The sequence below is a fragment of the Argopecten irradians genome, unplaced genomic scaffold, assembly GCF_041381155.1.
Source record: "Argopecten irradians isolate NY unplaced genomic scaffold, Ai_NY scaffold_0334, whole genome shotgun sequence".
NCBI lineage: Eukaryota > Metazoa > Mollusca > Bivalvia > Pectinida > Pectinidae > Argopecten > Argopecten irradians.
The window spans coordinates 22,848-45,747 of NW_027187801.1; the positions used below are offsets into that span (position 1 = coordinate 22,848).

At 33.8% G+C, this 22,900-nt stretch overlaps 1 protein-coding gene across 1 annotated transcript in view; it reads left to right on the plus strand.

The window, feature by feature from the left end:
• The first annotated feature begins 887 nt into the window (after positions 1-887).
• LOC138312478 (uncharacterized) overlaps positions 888-22,900 on the plus strand; it is a 33,523-nt gene continuing 11,510 nt past the window's right edge. Inside the window, exon 1 of the mRNA XM_069253337.1 lies at positions 888-1,167. Coding sequence (XP_069109438.1) covers positions 888-1,167 — 280 coding nt within the window. The remainder of the gene's footprint in view (positions 1,168-22,900) is intronic.

Genomic DNA, 22,900 nt, shown 5'->3' on the forward strand with positions numbered 1-22,900 from the left:
TGTGCCAGAACACAACCATGGGGAAGGTGCGACAGAAGCTTTGTCATATACATTTTACGGCTCTGGACCCCACCGGGTGGCAGGATGGGGCGGGTGTTATCCCATAGCGGAAATAATGGGTGACAAATCCTAGTTTCTGCAAGGAATTGTTAACCAAACATGGCCATGAATACATCACTTTGGGGACTCGTGTGGAACGAGCACTTTGGGCTTCTGCAGTTCCACCCTAAGGGTGCAAGGAGTGTGGCAGAGTGGGGACCTAATAGCTTGGTGGGAAATAGAGAGGTGAAATCCTATAAATCCGCTACTTTTCTTAGAGTTGCTTTCATGGATGCTAACCAAATGTTGGCCAAAAGGACCAACCTTGGGAGAAGGGGGAACGCGAACCTTGTATAATATATTTGCTTCGGACCCCATGGGTGGCAAGTAGGGGATTGGGCCCCATAGGGAAAAAAAGGTAAAGTCCTATAAATCGCTACTTGTCCTAGAGTTCTGCATGGATTGTAACCAAATTTGGCCAGAAACAATCCTTGGGGGAAGGAGAACAGAAAATTGTATTACCGTTTAAATTTTGGCTCTGACTCCCCGGGGGCAGGAGGGACGGGGCCCAATAGGGGAAATAGAGATAAATCCTGTAAATCGCTAATAGTCATATAGTTCTGCTTGGATTTTAACCAAATTTGGCCCAGAAACATCCTTGGGGTTAACAGAATTTGTATAAATTTTGGCTTTGACCCCCTGGAGCAGAAAGAGTGGGGCCTAATAGGGGAATTCAGAAAAGAAACAATGAACTTGTATTCAGAACATTCCTAGGCATTACAAACCAGGTAAGCGATACAGGCCCTCTGGGCCTCTTGTTTGAGGTGTTGTTTTGTGCCAATAGTCAGATGACCATTAAGGCCCATGGTCTTCTTTTTATGATTCAGCCCCAAGGAGGAGGTCCTACTGTAAGTGCTGCATCATCAACATACTTATGTAATTCCACTGGTAACACCGGATGTACTGACACAGACGCCAACAGTTACACCTGTACCATTACCCCACAGCATGAGGCAGGTCTAGTACATGGGACTACGTACAATATGCACGTTACAGTCAATCTTGACGGGCAGTACCAATCTATAGGATTGAATGACACCATCACCGATACAGATTTCACAGTACAAGGTTAGTGGTCTTGTTAACGTTTTTTTCAGTGTATAGTAGTACAACCTTTTAATCAAACTTACTGGTATGTTATTCTAGCTGTAACATTTCATGTTTTAGTAAATCAAATGAGAGCTTGCATATAATTTTTGTTTGAATACCGTTGTTCTCTTGAATGAACCAGACAAAAATGAAAATCATTATTAGCTCACCTGCCTGAAGGGCAAGTGAGCTTATGCCATGGTGCGGCGTTCTATCGTACATCCCCTGTCCGTCAGTCCATCAGGCATCAACTTTTCCATTTAAATAACTTCTTTCTCAAAAACTTGGAGACCTAGAATCCTTAAAAAAAAACTCATTTAAGGTCACAGGCTAAAATAGGCTGAAATCTTTAATTGACTTTTTTAGGACACCTGACCTTCGGTCATGGTGACCTATTGCGACAGTCTTTTGTCCATCCTCATGTGTTGTTCATCGTGCAATATTCGTCATGAGTAAAAATGCACCGAGATAAATGAAAATTTATATGTAGACTAACATTGGAAAGAGTCCAAAAAATCAGTTTGATTCGACGGTAATTTATGGAGTTATTGCCCTTTGCACTAATATTTATTATTGGACTTTGTGAACACAATAACATGAGTAAATATAAACACAGCTTAATGAAACTTTGTATGTACACTTTCATTGGAAAGATCTCGAATGAGTTCGAAAATGAGTATGATTCCAAGGTAATTTACGGAGTTATTGCCCTTTGCACTAATGATGTTTACTGGACTTTGTGAACGTGATAACTTGAGTAAATATTCATCAAGCTTAATGAAACTTTGAATCTACATTAACATTTGAAAGATCTCGAACAATTTCAAAAATCAGTTTGATTGGATTTTAATTTAGGGAGATACTGCTCTTTGCACTAAATAATTGGACATTGTGAACACGGTACCTTGAGTAAATAAAAACGGAGCTTAATGAAACTTTGTATATAGACTAATATTGGAAATATCTCAGATGAATTTGAAAATTAGCGTGATTCGGCAGTAGTTTACAGAATCATTGCCCTCTGCACTAATAATTATTATTGGACCTTGTGAACACGATAACTTTAGTAAAATACAGAGGATTCCGCTTATTTGAATAAGTCATTTTCCAGAAGAAAATATGCAAATAAACCGGAGTATTCGAATAGGCGGAGATGACCTATTGCACCTTCGTTTGACCTCACACATATGTATGTGAACAGGCAAATAGATATCGTTTCGTTTACTTGATAAATATGTAAATTATTTACACTTAAAACGAACAACAAGTAATTATTTTCGAAGTTGTAAATCGATTTTAATTGTTTAATAACAAAAAATATTCCAATATTAGATTCTTGTTTACGTTAGATCGACACGTGAATATTTGAGAAACAGCTAAACGATCGATATCAAATGCAATAACTAAACAGGATTGAATTTGTGTCTACAATTCTGAACCTAAATAGGTCTAATAAACAAATTTACGTACATTTGCCTGGCAAAATGAACTTACGATCGTGATTAAACTTCAAAGTGCCAATCAACTAGGCCTAGTAGGGTTGTTTTTACACATGTAACAGTTATGAATTCGAAAATAGCGGCAGGTGATGAAGCCATGCGTTCACTGGACCTAACTGTGTTTTGAGAATTCTTTCTGTATTGTTGATCTATACGGCGAAATAGCTTGATAACATTTCAGAAATTAATGCATATTCAAGTAGCAATGAAACAACGTAGCAAGTATCTTTTGTATCCTACATACTGTACGAAACTTGCGGTAGTCATTGCACGCCAACTTTGCATGCTTTTATGTCTCGTTCAACGAGACGCTTGATTCGCACATGTCTGTCGTAGTCAACAAGACTCTGGTTGAACGAGACTACTCATGAATGGCGATTGTTGTAAGGAAGCATGGTTTCTCCAACCGATCGCGAACTAAGGTACGTTACGTTAATAAATAAACATATTTGAAAGTGCAAATGCTTTAATTAGATGTTTGAGTCAGTGATTATACTAAAGTTATGATCAACCGCTGCTGATGTAAATCGTAACAGCATCGAATACCTTTGCAGATTCATGCATAAAATAACAAGCCATACGATAACGTTAATCTGTCACCATGATGATTTCTAGTAAAAGCGAAGTATCTTGAAACATATATCGGCGAATTTCGCTAAAAATATATTGCAAAATTGAAAAATATTTGATTTTATTTTTAGAATTTCCCAAATATTTTATTCAAATAACCGGAGGTCATGTAAAAGTCTATGCAAATACACGGAGTTGAAAAACAAAGATAAAGAAGGAAAAAATCGGGACCGCAGAATTTTATGCAAATAACCGAAATATTCGAATAACTGTTATTCGATTATGTGGAGTGTCCTCTGTATTAGGGTTCTTCTCAAATTTCATTTTTAGGTTCCCCTAGGACCAGAAGTTTCTTAGGTGTTTGTTTTACAAAAGGTCCTTGTTCATTGTATATATATTAGTCCTTTCATTTCTATGACATTACCATATTTTGTCAAAAGGTACTTTTTTGTCACAATACCCAAAGACCTTTTGCTGTGAAATTAGAACAAAGGATTGGTTCATTTCATTCCAAAAAGTCATTTCTTTAGTTATCTACAAAAATGTATAACAGCCTTTAAGTTCATGTGCAGGGCGAAATCAGACCATGTTCGTGGCATGCAAACCTTCATGATATTGCAAAAAGTTGTTCATTTGTATCAAGAACGTCTGTAAAGGTAACATGTGTTTGGAAACTAATGTTGTGATGGTAATGGCATTACTGTTAAACATTAAAGTACTAATTAATAAATATGTGTTGAAAATGGTCATTTTGGGATCCAAAGAAAGTTACCCTTGTTATCTGCCTCAAGAGAAGGGAATGGAATCACCCTGTATCAGGATTGGAAATGACTAGGTTAATTAAGTGTTGAAATACTGTTATTCGCAACAACTGACATTGATAACTACATTAGGCCATTCCAATTTGATTTCTTGTTTTTGGATTTTTATCCCCCGCCCAAACGAAGTTGGCAGGGGATATACAAATGGGTTCCGTCCGTCTGTCCGTCCGTCTGTCCGTCCATACGAATGGTTTCCGGAGCATAACTCTTAAAAACCAGTAGAGATATTTCCACGAAACTTCAAACACACACATTGGTCTTATGGTCTAGTAGTGTCTTTTGCTATTTTAAGGTTGTTTTTTTTTTTCATTTTTTCCGTAACCATGGAAACATTGCTGAAAATATCATATTTTTTTTACCAGGTTCGTTCTGGAGCATAACTCTAAAACCAGAAGAGATATTTCCACGAAACTTCATAGACACATTGGTCTTATGGTCTAGTAGTGCCTTTTGCTATTTTAAGGTTTTCACTTTTTGTACCTTTTTCTGTAACCATGGAAACATTGCTGAAAATATCATATTTTTGTACCAGGTTCGTTTCCGCAGCATAACTGGAAAACCGGTTGAGATATATGCACGGAACTCCATAGGCACATTAGTCTTATGGTCTAGTAGTGCCTTTTGCTATTTTAAGGTTTTCACTTTTTGTACTTTTTCTGTAACCATGGAAACATTGCTGAAAATATCATATTTTTGTACCAGGTTCGTTTCCGCAGCATAACTGGAAAACCGGTTGAGATATATGCACGGAACTCCATAGGCACATTAGTCTTATGGTCTAGTAGTGCCTTTTGCTATTTTAAGGTTTTCACTTTTTGTACTTTTTTCTGTAACCATGGAAACATTGCTGAAAATGGCAGATTTTTGTGTAAGAATCGTTTCCGGAGCACAACTCTAAAACCAGCAGAGATATTTCCATGAAACTTCATAGACACATTGTTCTTATGGTCTAGTAGTGCCTTTTGCTATTTTTTAGGTTTTCATTTTTTGCACTTTTTCCGTAACCATGGAAACATTGCTGAAAATATCATATTTTTGTACCAGGTTCGTTTCCGCAGCATAACTGGAAAACCGGTTGAGATATATGCACGGAACTCCATAGGCACATTAGTCTTATGGTCTAGTAGTGCCTTTTGCTATTTTAAGGTTTTCACTTTTTGTACTTTTTTCTGTAACCATGGAAACATTGCTGAAAATATCATATTTTTGTACTAGGTTCGTTTCCGCAGCATAACTGGAAAACCGGTTGAGATATATGCACGGAACTCCATAGGCACATTAGTCTTATGGTCTAGTAGTGCCTTTTGCTTTTTTAAGGTTTTCACTTTTTGTACTTTTTTCTGTAACCATGGAAACATTGCTGAAAATGGCAGATTTTTGTGTAAGAATCGTTTCCGGAGCACAACTCTAAAACCAGCAGAGATATTTCCATGAAACTTCATAGACACATTTTATGTAGGACTTCTAATTTTGTATTATGCTTTACTTTTTATTTAATATGCATGCAGTAAAACTCAGATATATCAAACTCAATTACTATGAACATTCACTTAATTCCTATGTACATATATATGTAACTTGTCGCTGTTTAAAACAAATCAAAATTCGCACTGTTAGCTGCTGAACTTTGTGAAAGCTAAGATCAATTCTGGTATTTTTCAAAGAAGCAAATGTTTTCAAAGTTGGTTTCACTTTTGTTTAAAAAAAACATATATTCTTCAATTGCAGTTTGGTTTTTAAAATACTTTCCCTATACTCTTACTAGCATATAAAATTAATGCATTAATTGATTTAGCTCTCCATTGGCGGGGGATCTGAATGACTATATCCTTGTTGAATTTTAAAATAGGAGCGAGCCAACGAAATTGTTTTGATTTTAAAAATATTTTGAAAGCAAAAAAAAATTGTGGAGCGAGCAAATATTTTCACAGGATTTTTATTAGACTCATATGTTATATTCGTGAAATAACACTTAATAACCAAGTTTTTGTGTTAAAATGAGTTTTGCTGTTTCCTTCAGTGTTTTCGATACTCATAAATTTTTTTAAAAGATGTTAAAAAACAGGAAGTCTAATATTCAGTGTGTTTGTTGCAGTTTTTGATAAATATGTATTACACAAAATGCTTTCAGTGCATGGTATATATTTCAATTTTAGAGACAAATCATGACATGACAAATTTTTAAATTGAATAAGCAATTGTTTAATACTTAAAGGAAATAGTCAAGAATGTTTTTTCTGTATTGTCAAATTATTTCAATAATTAATTTTTCTGTTGACTAGAGCTATCAGTGTAAAAACCAACAATCTCAATAGAAACAATCAGCGATTAGCATTAATGGAAAATCTTTTTTTAAACCAATTATAGCCTCTATCCGACATGCACATTCTTTTTGTAGTTGTCAATTTAATATTGTATGGAATGACCTTTTTTTTTTAGCATGTTACTTATTTAGCTGCTCATACTTAAAAATGTGATAATGTGTTTATAATGTAACTACAAAAAATATAAACTCAAAAGAGCTATTAATTTTAATTACACTCCTTGATATTGTCTTTAATAAAGAAATTTTTGTATTTGAAAATTATACAGACAATTTGGCTCAAAAAGTTTCACAACATGTATGTTCAGCATTCATATCATAAATAGAAATATTCTTGAATTCATTTTAGTTCACCTGCCGAAGGGCAAGTGAGGCTTATGCTATGGTGCAGCATCTGTCGGTAAGTCCGTTGGCATCAAATCTTTTCCATTTATAAACAACTTACGTCTCCAAAACTTGGAGACTAGAGGTCCTGAATGACTTTTATAGCATGCTGGGATGAAGGGCTACCAAGTTTGTTCAAAATGAATGACCTTGACCTTCATTCAAGAGTCACTGGGGTATAAAATAGGTGAAGAAATCTTTAACAGACTTCTTCAGAAATAACCATGAGAGGCCTAGAGACCTGAAATTTGGCCTGTGACATGCTAGGATGAAGAAATACCAAGTTTGTTCAAATGAATGACGTTGACTTTCATTCAAGGTCACAGGGGTCAAAAAGGCTAAAATATTTAAACAACTTCTCCTTAATAACCAAGAGGGCTAGAGACCTGATATTGGGCCTGTGGCATGCTATGATTAAGGGCTACCAAGATTGTTCAATTAAATGACCTTAACTTTCATTCAAAGTCACAGGGGTCAAATAGGCTGAAATATCTTGTTAAGACTTCTGCTTCGTAACCAAGAGGCCTAGAGACCCGATATTTGGCATGCACTACTGTATAGAATGGCTATTAAATTGTCATGAAAATATCATAAATGCTCTTGCATTAAAACCTCATCAAAATTCCATGAAAAACAAGCATGAATAAGAACATTAATTGTTTCTTAAATCTTTTCACAAAAGATCATCTTTAATGCTATTAAAAATATCATATTAACGAAAAATAACTTAATGAGGTTTTAATTATTTGATTAATGATATTTTAAAATTAATTAAGAATTGATTAAAAAATTGTCCATTTTTAATTTTCTTTTCATTGTCGTCATCACTGGTTTAACAATAATTAAAATCATTAAAATTAATGAAATCAGTGCATGATTAAGAACATTAAAATGATTAATGGTAATGAAAAAAACAAATTGAAATTTTAATAGTTACGTATGCCGTAATTAATTCCTTATTAATCAATTGTTGTTGAAAAATAGCCCACCATGTGCTGATGGTGAGCTAAATATCCATATATATATTCATATCACTACAGGCAAATGTGACCAGCAACTGCCCATTAATATGGTTGCATATTAATGATCAAATTACATTATTTTTTATCAATATTTAATTGATTAATTGCCATCATTTTATAAGCATTGCAAAATAATGGTGCTCAATATCTAGTTTAAAGGTCATAACACAATAACCTTGTAATGACAATCAAATATCAAATTCAGATTATCATGGGCATTAATATTAATTACTGTAATAGCCAGTAATGGCAGTTAAAATGAACTAGACCATTATTTCCTTTTTTTCGTCAGATGATTATCATATATAATAGGTGATTAAAACATCTTAGAGATAACAGTTTTGCAGCTGTTACTTTCATTATAAACAAAATAATTGATGTTTGCCTCAAATAAACTAAGTGTTATAATTGACAAGAATTCAATATTTTTGTTTGACAAACACATAAAAATAAAAACCATATGCATTTTAGGAACACCTTAGAAATTATATTTGTGTGCCCTATTTCACGTTGATAAAGATTTGTAAACACATTTAAAATCTACTGAAAGTGTTCATCCGTACCTTAAGATATTCAGGAATGAGATCATTTTTTCACCAGTTCTCAAAACTTACAGTTTAAGAAGAATGAATATTCCCCTCCAACACTTCAACAGACACTGCAGCCATTTTGGATTTTGTCTGTTTTGGCGGGAAAATTGAAGTCACATGACTTCTCATTTTGATTAATGGCCATTAAAAGATATTTAATGGTATCAAATACATATTTCATGACATACATAGAGAAATAATGGCCAATAATTCTACAAGATAGATTTTCATCCAAAACTAATGGTCATTAAATTTCATGCTGCATTTTCATTGTCTTTAAAGTGAGATAAATTTGAAATTTTGATAAATGTGATTGTTTTGCATTTCTTAATGATAATCATCATGGTCATTAACTTACATTAAATATTTCAATTATCATCAAAACATCATTAATGATAATTAAAACGCAAATTAATGATCTTGAAATTCAAAAAATACCAGAAGTAATGATCATCAAATTGCTGAACTTCTTGAAGCATAATTTTCATGGCCTTGAAAACTTATTTTAATGAGAAATAAGTTGTTCTTAATGAGCATTAAAATTAGGTTTAATGATTTTTAATGAAATAACTGCAGCTCATTAAATGAAGAAAAACATGATTTAATGAGCAGTTTTAATGTAAAAAAACAATGATTAATGACAGTTTAATAGGATTTTAAGTTCATTTAATTAAAGTTCTATGCAGTAGTGATGTACCATGCTGGGATGAAGGACTACCAAGCTTGTTCAAATGAATGACCTTGACTTTCATTCAAGGTCACAGGAGTCAAATAGGCTAAAATCTTTAAACAACTTCTTCTTAATAACCAAGAGGCCTAGGGACCTGATACTAGGCCTGTGACATGCTGGGATCAAGGGTTACCAAGTTTGTTCAAATGAATGACCTTGACTTTCATTCAAGGTCACAGGGGTCAAATAGGCTATAATCTTTAAACGACTTCTTAATAACCAAGAGGGCTAGAGACCTGATATTGGGCCTGTGGCATGCTGGGATTAACGGCTACCAAGTTTGTTCAAATAAATGACCTTGACTTTCATTCAAGGTCACAGGGGTCAAAAAGGCTAAAAATTTTAAACAACTTCTTCTTTATATTCAAGAGGCCTAGGGACCTGATACTAGGCCTGTGACATGCTGGGATCAAGGGCTAAAATCTTTTAATGACTTCTTCTCAAGAACCCTAATGGTCTAGGATGCTCATATTCGGCCTGCAGCATGCTTTGATAAAGGGCTACCAAGTTTGTTCAAATTAATGACCTTCACTGTCATTCAAGGTCACAGGTTAAAATCCTTACTGCCGTTCTATCATAAGATTGCACGATTGTGTTACAGTACTAGTGTATCGACTCACTGTAGTAGATTACATCGCTACATGGTACAGGTGAAGTGTCTATGTAACACGCATTGTGATTGGCTGAAGTGTGTATATAAATAAACGTTACACAACCTAATTGTACTTCCGCGAAAACACCCCAGTTTAAAATGACCCCTATTTGTGCAATCGGGACGTTGTAAGTACGTCGAAACAATTACAAATGTTCAAATAGATAAACATCTGAAAAATTAATATTTGTAAAATAGAAGTATTACGCCGTAAAAAATAACGCTGATATATAGAATTCGCGCTGCAATATACATGACTGTTGGGTGTTTTTTTCCATAGTACACCTAGCACATGTGACGAACTTGACTGACAGAGTTTCCTGAAATAGCTGCTGTAAAATATATATAGATTGTGTCTATAAATAAGATGATTGGAAAAAAAATCAAACATGGAAAGAAATAACACACAATCAGGTTATACTAGCTGTAGAAGAATACATAATATTGATTTAAACATAATAATACTGGTACCGTTAATGAATAAATATGAAGGTCAAGAAGAAAGTATCTGCTAAAACATAACTGTTCAGTTTCATAATTAGGGTAAGGCATATTTAAAATGTTAATTTAACTCTGAATTTTAACTTTATACTGAATAAAAAAAGTGTGGAAGTACTAAAAATCGTCGATCGCCAAGCTGCAAACGCGTGCATATTATAAGTTACCGGTACATGTGTGTTTGCACATCTGTAACGTTACGTTACTATTTTTAATTTCTCGCTAAAATTGCGCTAAAATTAGAAGCGGTTCAGTCGATCACAGCCAAAATTAGAAGCAGTCTCAACCGATCATATGTCGACATGTCAAAGCCACGAACCGATCTAAAAGTACGCGAAAGGGTAGTGAAAATGTACAATGATGTGTCCTATGGAAATATATCTAAAGCGGCCGACGTTTGTAAATCCACCTGTCGGAAACATCGCAAAGTTGTACGAGGAACAACATGGTCCTCTTCTTCCACGTGTTCGGCCTATCATGACACCAACAAAGGTCAGTGAAGAAGTTGTTAAATTCGTCGAATATCAGAAGAAAATGAAACCAAGCATGGCAGGCTAAAAAAGCAGCTTTATTGTGCACACACGTTTTTCTCTTCTATTTTTAGATCAACCCAGCCAATCACAATGCGTGTTACATAGACACTTCACCTGTAACATGTAGCGATGTAATCTACTACAGTGAGTTGATACACTAGTACTGTAACACAATCGTGCAATCTTATGATAGAACGGCAGTAAACGACTTGAAAATAACTAGGAGGCCTAGAGACCTGATATTAGACCTGTGACGTGCTGGGATGAAGAGCTACTAAATTGTTCAAATGAATGACCTTGACCTTCATCCAAGGTCACAGGGGTCATATAGGCTAAAATCTTAAAAAAACTTTTTGTGAATAACTAAGAGGCCTATAGACCTGATATTGGGCCTGTGACATGCTAGGATGAAGGGCTACCATATTTGTTTAAAGAAAAATGACCTTGATCTTCATTCAAGGTCACAGGGGTTGAAATGGTTAAAATTTTTAAATGACTATATGTTGTATAGTCAGATGACCGTTAAGGCCCATGGGCCTCTTGTTTTTATTTCATTTTTGGAAAATAGGAGCGGGAAATCCGACGAATGGGAAATCAAATTGGAATGGCCTTAATGTTGGATTATTTACATTATGTAGGATTATAAGCCTTGTGAAGGGTATGAACAATTATTTGTAGAATGAGAATGCTGGATTATTTAAGCAGTATTCTCAATATCTTTTTGGGTTATGAAGTCATAGACAAAAAATGGACGGACATTCTTTTTCATACACGCGAACTTCATAACCCCAAAATACATTGAGAATAATGCTTTTAAAGGGACAATTCGGTCTAAGAGAACATTAAAATTTGTACATATATCGGGATCCAGTTCTAATGGAAATTAGATCAGGCGGTTTTTACTGAAATATGCCTGAAAAGCCCATGGTTGTGACATGTGTGTAGATGTTCAAACTCGCTCGCTGTCCGCCATTACACATTGTGGTCGAACTTCTTGTATGCCGAAACCTGTTCCTTGATCGTTAGAGTAATGCAACTTTTGTCTAGAACTGCTCAAATCGCTCTGAGAGTAGCGTGTTAACATTATTAGGTGAATTGTCTTGCCTACAAATCATTTTATCACCTTCTCAGTGGCTATGTAGTTTATTATCCCCTGCCCAACGAAGTCCGTCCGTACGAATGGTTTCCGGAGCATAACTCTAAAACCAGTAGAGATATTTCCACGAAACTTCATACACACATTGGTCTTATGGTCTAGTAGTGCCTTTTGCTATTTTTAGGTTATCATTCTATGCATTTATTCCGTAACCATGGAAACATTGCTGAAAATATCATATTTTTGTACCAGGTTCGTTTCCGGAGCATAACTCTAAATTCAGAAGAGATATTTCCACGAAACATCATAGACACATTGGTCTGATGGTCTAGTAGTGCCTTTTGCTATTTTAAGGTTTCCACTTTTTGTACTTTTTCTGTAACCATGGAAACATTGCTGAAAATGGCAGATTTTTGTGTAAGAATCGTTTCCGGAGCACAACTCTAAAACCAGCAGAGATATTTCCATGAAACTTCATAGACACATTGTTCTTATGTGTTCTTATGGTCTAGTAGTGCCTTTTGCTATTTTTAGGTTTTCACTTTTTGTGTTTTTTTCTGTAACCATAGCAACATTGCTGAAAATATCATATTTTTGTAGCAGGTTCATTTCTGGAGCATAACTCTAAAACCAGCAGAGATATTTCCACGAAACTTCATAGACACATTCTTTTTTATGGTCTAGTTGTACCTTTTGCTATTTTTAGGTTTTCATTTTTTGCACTTTTTCGTTACCATGGAAACATTGCTGAAAATATCATGGTAAATGGTAAATGTTACTTTGCAAAGTTCCACCCATCTTTGTGTATATAGTCTAATATAAATGTCAAGGCTGTATACCTGATTCAACAATTGCAGCCCCGCTCTACTTGAATTATACTCCATCTTTCTTTAGCTCAACTTTCTTTTTCTGTTTTTTTCATACACATAAGTCTCCACAATCAAACTTACTTCAGCTTTGATATCTCCATTGGCGGGGGAATCTGAATGACTATGTCCTTGTTAAACCAGAGACATAGATAATTTAATTACTATCTAAATCTCTGATTAAACTAACGATATGTATTTGAATTATAATTAAAACATAATAGAAAGTAATGTCTAGAAAAAGTATTTTCATTTAGATTGTCAACAATTACTTCAGTGAAATTCAGTTTAAGATTTAAATAAGCACACACCATTAACTTTATTTAATGAAAAAAATATGTCTATGCTCTAGAAATAAATGGTATAGTCATTATATGTCCCTAATTTATCAAACTTTAAAAAATATTTGTAAATTATTGGTTTTGATTAGATACGCATGCATTAAAATATGATATGATTAAGATTCTAATGGCCGACAAAAACTAATTGATCAAATATAGTAATTTGCAAATTTATCTTAACCAAAATATATCAAACTGGTTTTTTCCCCACACGTACTTGTACATACTCAGCATGCTATGTTATGTTTCTTATGGGTTTTTTATATAAATGTAATGTATATGTCATGTCAAGTTTATGTTGATGTACCATGTATTTGTAAATGTGTTAAATGCAAAAAATTGAACAAAAAATTAAAAAAATATATATAATATACATTTATATATACATGTATATTGCATTTTTCATAAAATTTCAATTTTGAAACAAAAATACAGTACATATATTATGTACCGGTCAGCTAGGATACAGAGTTACTGTTCTTGATCGTCATGATCATAGAAGAAACCTGGTCCACCTCAGAATTAAAACCACCTCGCTATTAAGACCACTTTTACTCAGACCACTGGGTGGTTTTCCCAGTGGTTTTAATAGATAGGTTTTAATGTAAATACTGTTATACATATTCTCAACACATGTTATATAATGTTTCTGACGTCCCTTGCTCATACACATTTTCATTTACAGCGGTTCGGAGCGGTAGGGAGCTGGGTTTTCGAGAAAAATATTTCAAAGATTATAGGATAGATAACCACCCCATATATACATCTCTTCGTATCTGTAGCAGTGTGCAGCCAAGCGTGGTGAAGGTGTGATACATTGATCATGACCACATCAAAACAATAAGCAGTGATCTAGAGTTGGCTGTTCTATTGTTTAGAGGATTAAGTGTCATTTTATAACGAAATCTTATCGTTCGGTTGTTTATGCAAAGTAAATGAAAAAAATTCGGAGGTGTTTAAAATATAAATGAAATTGTAATACATGTACGTACTATTCTATACTAGGCAAATGTACTTATATAATTTGTAACACAATGTTTTTTTTCAGAGTAGATTATCATGTCAAAGTAAAATTGCTGAGTGAATCTAGCTGCTATAATATATATTGAAACCACTGAAGCTTATAATTTTCGTTACTGTAAAGGAAATTTTAGAAATATCAACCCATTTCAAATGATTCGACTGAACTAATTAAGTCTTCCCATCTTCTCCTCCCGGTAGGAGTTATGTTATTTTTTCATTACATTGTACAGATCAATATGAAATATTTAATGTAAGTGGGAAACAAATTTGACATATTTCAGAGTCAGCCTAATTCAGGTATACTCTGATAGCAGATAATAAAACCATGATATTCCACAAAATTAGTACTAATCTGATAGATTTGTATCAATTCATCAAAACAGTAAAAAGTAAGCGTGTCACTATCCTTCATTAAATCATATACTACAATTATGTTTTTCTTGAACCAAGCCTTATAAGAACAGTTTTTCTACCAATATTCATATTTCAAAGTAAATTATCATGTCCAAGCCTTATGAAAACAGTTTTGGAACCAATAGTCAAATTTCAAAGTAAATTATCATGTCCAAGCCTTATGAAAACAGTTTTGGAACCAATAGTCAAATTTCAAAGTAAATTATCATGTCAAAGTAAAATTTCTGAGTGAATTTGCGATCCGAATTTTGGACCTATCCTTGCTCCAAATTTTGCTGAACAACTTTCCATAATGTTTAATAAGAAGATATTTACAAATTGTAGTTAGAAAAGGACACACTGATGACAATATGTGTCATTTAGGTAACCCGTACCGTTACCGTTTGTTAGAATATATGTTGTGATGTACTACAAACTTGATAGACATAGAGAAAAATATTAACATGTTTTGACAAAAATCATCCTTCGTGACATTTACATGTCGTTTAGTTAATTAACTCAGGTTATTTAGTTTTATAGTTAATAGATATACATTCATGTACTTGAAACTTGATAAAGCATATACCGGTAAACAGCTGATAGCTGACAGAGATTTTTTTCTCTCTATCCCTCTCTTTCCCCTCTTTCTCCCTGATATGTTGCCAAAGTAGTATTAGTGAAGTTATGAAGCATGAAAGTCATCCTTTATGACAATATACGTTAGTTATATATGTTACACGGTCTGACAACCATTAATTTTTGTAGTTATAGATAGTATGGTGTTCTTAAACTTGCTAGATACATTTTTGTTAAAAAGGAAATCCTTGATATCATTCATATTAGTCATTAAAGGTCAAATATGTGTATGGTATTGCTTAAACATTATATGAGATTTTATATGATATAACCAGTAAGTTTTTTCTTGATATCTGAAGAATGCCTGTTTAGTTTTTAACAAAAAAAAAATCAATTCAATTTGACATTACAAGTCACCATAATGCTGAAACGTTTCTTTATATAAACTTGACAACATAAATACTTCCTCTTTGATTGAAGGTTCTGCACTGAAATGCATTATGTGTATTTAGAATAACTTGACCTGTACAAAATGTGAGAAAATAAATCAATGTGATAAATTATTACGACCAAATAAAAAACAATTATTTGTATTAGTTTTTCAGCCTTCGTTTAAGTCCTGTCTTCTTTGGATCGTTTTCCAATTTGCAGTTATACTGATAATATAACCATTGACTTATCAATCTTTAACACTCGAATCAACTCCTATCATCCAGAAGTTTTACCGCAGCAGTATTTTCAGTACTTTGATTTTTTCATACACATAAGTCTCCACAATCAAACTTACTTCAGCTTTGATATCTCCATTGGCGGGGGATCTGAATGACTATGTCCTTGTTTGTTTAACATGCGTGACTTTGGCTCAGGTATGGGTTAAAGCGTCCATATTGTACCTGCTTAATTGTATTGATCAACGATTTGATATTTCAACGATATTAATTAAAATACTAAACAATGACGTGGTATTTGTCAAAATTTTATGTTAAATGTTTCATAAGAAATGTAGTAAACAATACATTTATGCCATATTTTGCTTCTTGCTTATGTAAAATAACTAGCCTGAGTGAATTGTCCCTTTAATTTAATTCAGATAACTCAATCAGGTAATAATTTGGCATAGATATCCGTAATTTTACTTACTTTTACAATAAAACAAATTGAGTTGTGGCGCATTGATATCTTATCCAATAATTCAGTTTGGCCAATGGCTGTACCTCTTTTAAAAATATTCTGTGAAAACATTTTGTATTTATGACATCATAATTTTTGACTTACCATTCTTTCGGTCTATGGAAAAATAATCTCAAAGATCTAACCAATAGAAATGAGAGTAACTTATGAAATTAAATTATTTAAGAATGACAAGAGGCCAAATGAGCGGAAATGACCAGATTAAAGTTTTGGTGCAAGTGTGGAAATACTGTTTTGAATTTCTTGTTAAGTTCTACCATTGAAATTTACCTAAAATTATCCCAACATGGTACCAACCAAGTGTTGTTATTTTCTGGTTGAACTGAAATCCAAGATGCCAACCACAGCCGCCATTTAGAATTTCTTAAGTTCTATCAGGGCATGTTGCCAAGGTTATCAGATGGACTGTTAAGGCATCACTTCAGGGCCTTTTGTTGTTTATGGAAGGCTTAATACAAGTTAAAATAACTAATTCATATCTTTTACTTATATAACCTAAAACAGATTTGAAATCATGGCATCTAATTTGATTGTAATTAAGACATTTACTGCCTTTGTCTAACAGGGTGTTTTGGGTTGTATTCCACAGGTACACCCACTACACCCGCACCAAGTCCATGTCGCTGTGGTTGGGACTGGCTGCCTTGTGATTGGGAATGTTACTACTTTTACATTATCATAGCCGCTGTGGTAGTGGTCGTGGTGTTTCTCCTGGTGGTCGGGGTGTGCTGTTGTTGTCGCTGCGGTGACGACGATGCAGAAGCCTATGTGTGTTGTATGCGTAAGAAAAAATCACGTAAGGATAGTGTGAACTTAAATGAAAATGGTCAAAAGAATGTTCCAAGATCTTCTGAAAATGGAAGACAGGTCAATCCTAGTGAAATTGGAAGGGAAAACACTTCTGAAAGCCCTTGCCATAATAACCCAGCTTATTTTGAATCTGAGGGAACAGATATGTAAAGCTATTCTACTTTGTGTTCTGGTACATTGGATCAAACATTGAATTTGGACTTTTGAACAGTTGTCTGCAAGTTTATGTGAATCATCATCAAATCTAAGTCCTTTGCTCCAGATTGTGGTTTAGAGGTTGTGGTTACTCCTCCATACAGGACTTTCAAGTGTGCCTTGTTTGATGTTGTTACTCAAAAGTTGGGGAGAGGATTTAGTGTTAAAGTGCTGTTTATAAAGATTTGATTTTATATGATATTGTTAAGTTTTGTTATTTTGTAACGTACATATCTGAAAAACATTCATTTTGACATAATTTATCATAGTCAAATTTTGATGGAATTAAAATAGAGGCAGATATTTTCTTACAGAACACCACAAATTTATGATGTCTATCACTTCATTGTTTAGACTATGTCATCACATTGGATTTCTGTCAAACTAGAACAAACACAAAACATTCAGGTTATAGTTTTGAATGGAAATGTGCAAAACTTATTGCTTCAGGCAGCTGAAGTTATTGACATATGTACATATACATGTGTTATCTCCTTGCCATGAAATGATAAAAAATATAATGTAATATGTACATTCATTGTGTCACATTGCTTCTCTTTGTTCCCATTCCAAATTTTTATGTGCCATACATACCTGTATTGTTTTATTTTAATGTGAATGAATTTGATAATTGATGTAAATATGTTTTATGATTTTGAAAAGATCTCGGATTCTAATTATATAAGGTTGTTGGTCTTTTGACCCTTAAGACTAATGAAAACTATTACTGCTTTATTGTAAGTCAATGTGACATGCCTGGGATTATCTGGTTATAAGTCCTGAGTAAAACTACACCAATAACAGAAGACGCGTACACAGATATAATGATAGATTTTATTTCCATAATGTTTCAATTCAGTAAATCTGACTTGTTCTCATGAACCACCTAAATGTTTCTACCTAAACACAACCTGTATGGTGTCTACTTGTACAACTCATATGTTTTTCTAGATCAGACATCCAAGATGGCCACCAAATACTTATAATTTCATAAAGACAGGGACATCAGCAGGTCTGCCAACTTTAAAAAAAATGTGGCATTTATTTTTCAGTAGGGGGTTGTATTTGTACATTAATGTAGTTAAACCATTCCATTTTTAGGCACAATATCACAAGGGTCTGTGTATATAATGTTAACTAATACTTTGAAATGTTTCTTAATTAGGTTTAAAATATAGCATTATTGCATAACATAGTTACATGGAGAAAATCAATTTCTATATATTGTGTGACCATTATATCTGCTGAGGTTAAAGGTCAAGGTCACTGTTACTTAATAAAAAAAATATGCTTTAAACTTACTTCCCTGGACTAATCAAGCACAAACTTCATAGGCATCTTAATTATCAAAAGTAATTGCTTAGGAATTGTGTTTAAGGTTTAAAGATCAAAGGTCAAGATCACAGTCAACTAAAAATAAAAAAAAAAAAATCCATAACTCTCCTTGGTCAGAGTAAGCTCAAAATCCATACAAACATCTTGATTTCTTAGCAAATGTGCTTTGTTGAAGCCATTTCACAGTTTAGAAGGTTACAGGTCAAGGTCATTGTTTCAAAATGTAGGATATTAACTAACATGCAGGTGACATGTCCATTCTTTATGGGAGATTTTTATATGGAAACTGGTTGCTATCTGCAGATTTAGAGAAAAACAGAGTCTCTAGATTATATAATCATAATTTGACCTTGAAGTAAAGCATAATTAATTCATTAACATATCTGAAAATGTATTTACCCTAGAACCCGCTTATAGTATTCAAAAGAACAAAGTCTTATACTAATTATAATATGCAAAAGTTTGAATAATAAGTTTGTGATCAGGTAACATTGATATAGACCTAACATTCCTGTATGATTTGTAGTTATCGATGAAAAAAACAGGGACATCTGAGGTTCACTGCGAGAGAGACATTGGTTGTGAAGAAAAAAAAAGTTCTTCTCTTCTATAGGGGAAGGGCTACATGTTAAAGTGAACAGTCGGGCAAGGATGGCTAAAGTCGGTAAAAATGGTGTGAATGTATCCAGTATAATTTCTTTATGAAATGAAAAAATAAAAATCTCTCGTCAAAATATGTTTGCGTACGAAGAAATTAATTTAAAGTATGGGAATTCTAAAACGTCCTCCCGGCTCACTATATCCATGGTTAGATTTCCACACAGCCTCGCTTTCAATGCTTTCAACTTTTCTTTACTTTAATGGTCAGAACTGGGAAACTAAGCAGAACTTGACCGTCGTATTAATATGTGAGAACTTTTGGAAGGCCAATGAACGCATTTAGACTGGTTTTCTTTGCCCGACTATTCACTTTAATTATTCTGTGTTGTGAGGATTTGTTCTCCTTCTATATTGTACCATTAAATTCAATTCACTGGAACTTTGTTAATTTGAACTGGAAGTTCATGTTCAATATGTTTGTTCCTTGATCACTGTTAATTCAAATGAACCTCAAAAATTATGCTCATTTAAAAGTTATTTTATTTTCGTTCCCAACTAAGTTGTTCAATATGTATTTAGTCAACTTAGCTCGAGTACAATTCTCCGATAACTTATGAAATATTGCCATTGTTCCATCAACAGTTCAGGTTTGGGTGGTTGAAATTACATTAAATGTTGTTACCTAATATAAATTCCCTTACAGAAATATAAGGCCTCTGGCACACAGTTGCAGCAATATTGCAGCAATATAGCAGCAATATTGCTGCAATACATACTTTTCGTATGCAAATGAGTTTGCCGCACGCACTTGCCGCACCATAGCTGCACACACTTGCCGCACCATAGCTGCACACACTTGCCGCACCAAAGCAGCACACACTTGCCGCAATAAAGCCGCACATAGTTGCAGCAATATTGCTGCAATACATACTTTTCGTATGCAAATGAGTTTGCCGCACACACTTGCCGCACCAAAGCCGCACATAGTTGTGGCACCATAGCCGTTAGCTTCCTGGTTTATATTTAAATAAGTACAAAGGTATAAATAGAAAAATTTGAAAAATCACATGAGTCATTCTTTTGATTTTTGGTACCTGCATTATGCAATGACCTTTTGAATTCATTTGGTGATGATCATGAAATAAGTCTTAATCTTGAAAAAGAATTACCTTGTCAGCATCAAATGAAAATTATTGTTCCAGGACACATGAAGTAAATATATAAAGCTATAGATGCATGTACCTGCATTTAAGTGTTTGTGACATAAAATGATTATAAACCAATAAAAACAATTAATATATTATATTGCTTTAAATTTCACCAACAAACCTTATCAAATCCAAAATACTATCAGACTACATCCACTTGTAACTTATCATAAATCCAATGGAAGAAGTTTTCTATACTATTGGGCCCTGTTCCTCTGTCCTTCATACACCACAACCTCTTGAATCAATGTTTGAATTGAAGGTCAACTGATTTTAACCTTTGCAAAGGATTATGGGAGTACCCATAATTCTTTATTATACTGCCGCAATATAGCAGCAATATTGCCGCAACCTTCCTAAAGTTTTCTGTGTAGGATGCTCCTAGTACATTTTGCGGCACTATTCCTGCACACAGGTTTTTAAAGAAAAGTTTCTTGCACAAAAGCCGCAATATTGCCGCAATATAGCTGCAACAAAATGTTAGTGCGGCAATAGTGCCAGAACGGTGCGGCTAGCCGCACTAACCTGCTCAATTGCTGCAATAACTTGCTGCACACAGATCAGTGTGCCGCAATATAGCTGCTATATTGCCGCAATATTGCTGCACACTTAAGCTTTCTGTAAGGGTTATCATATCAGTATCAAAACTATTATAGACAGATTTTACATGTTTAGCTTCATTTTTAAAAAGAATATATTTATGATGAAACTTAATATTTTTAAGTGTTGACTAATGATTGAATGGCTGCTTATCATAATGATTGTTGGAAAAAATTGTTGACGTTAATATTCACACAGAATTCTATCAATATATATATATATATCTATATATCATATATTTTTAATAAATGGTTATTCTATGACAGAAGAGTGTTTTTGGTTTATCTAAAATATGAAGAATTTCATTTTATATTTGTAAAGAAGATCAATGTTTATGTTTGAAAATTTGAACTGTGATGTACAATATATTATTAGGTCCTATAGTAATCATGGGCTTGCAGTATGCTGGGATGAAGGGCTACCAATTTTGTTCAAATAAATGACTTCAAATGAATGACTTTGACTGTCATTGAGGTCACAGTTTTAAATAGGCTAAAACTTTATATGACATCTTGTGAAAAATTAGCTAAGAGGCATAAAGACCTGATTCTTGACGTGCAGCATGCTAGGATGAAGGCTACCAATTTTGTTCAAATGAATAACCTTGATTGTCATTTGAGATCACAGGGGTCATATATTAGGCTAAAACTTCAGACTTCAAATGAAAAACTAAGAGGCATAGAGTACTGATATTGGACCCTGTAGCATGCTAGGATGAAGGGCTACAAGTTTGTTCAAATGGATAACCTTGACCACCATTCAAGGTCACAGGGGTCAAATAGGCTAAAATCTTCAAACAACTTCTTGTGAATTATTAGGCCTCTAGCTAGGGTACTGATATTGGGCCTGTAATATCTATTCAAGTCTATTCAAGTGATAAACTTTACTAACATTTAAGGTCAAATTCATTAAATATTTTGAAAACTTCAAATAAGGAGTCTGTTGTCTTATATTACTACTATTATGTGACTATGTTGTTTTGTGCCAATAGCCAGATAACCGTTAAGGCCAATGGGCCTCTTGTTACTTATATATTGATCTCATATATTGATCTCATATATTGATCTCTGTCCTGTATAACACTAAGGGGAAGTTACCTAGGTATAAATACCTATTCCAATTTTGACTTAACAAGGCCACGTATGGTGCTTAGAAATTGAAAAAACTTAACAGCTGATAGAAACCATTTTCCAAGTTTTGTGGTTTCCACACAACATCAGTTGAGATATGGTTCCTTTGTTGCAGTGTAAATACCTGAATTTGGCATAAACTAACACATTTTAGGACCAGACATATTTTATATCCAATGAACATATAAAGTACATTAACTGAGTTTATGTTTAGGGAATTTGAACTTTCTGTTTCTTTTATGAATATTGGACGACTGGTTCGCCTATTGTCAGTGTAATGTGACCGGGTGGAGTTTGTTGCTTGGTGTCTTCGGCGGCATGCTTCAGTGATATAGCACTATTAAAAGGGCAAAAGTTCCACTATACAAGAAGACACAACATGAATATACCGCAGTCTCCCGAAACACGCACATCGCACAACATACACGCAACACACCGCATACATGGGAGGCCATCCTTACATGACCATAGCTGTAATATAGGACGTTATAATTAATCAAAGCAAACAAAACAAACAAAATTGTTATGCAATATAAAAATGCTTTATTTTGGAGTTTGATATTTATACTGTTCTGATGTGGTAGAATTGAGGATAAGATGGTCAATATCAGACATTTTCTGAGGCTATTATGATTTTGCATGGCATATGTATTTGATCACATATATACATGTTTATGGTGCACATGTATTTAACATCGATACTGGCTTGTAAAAGGAGTCTAAGAA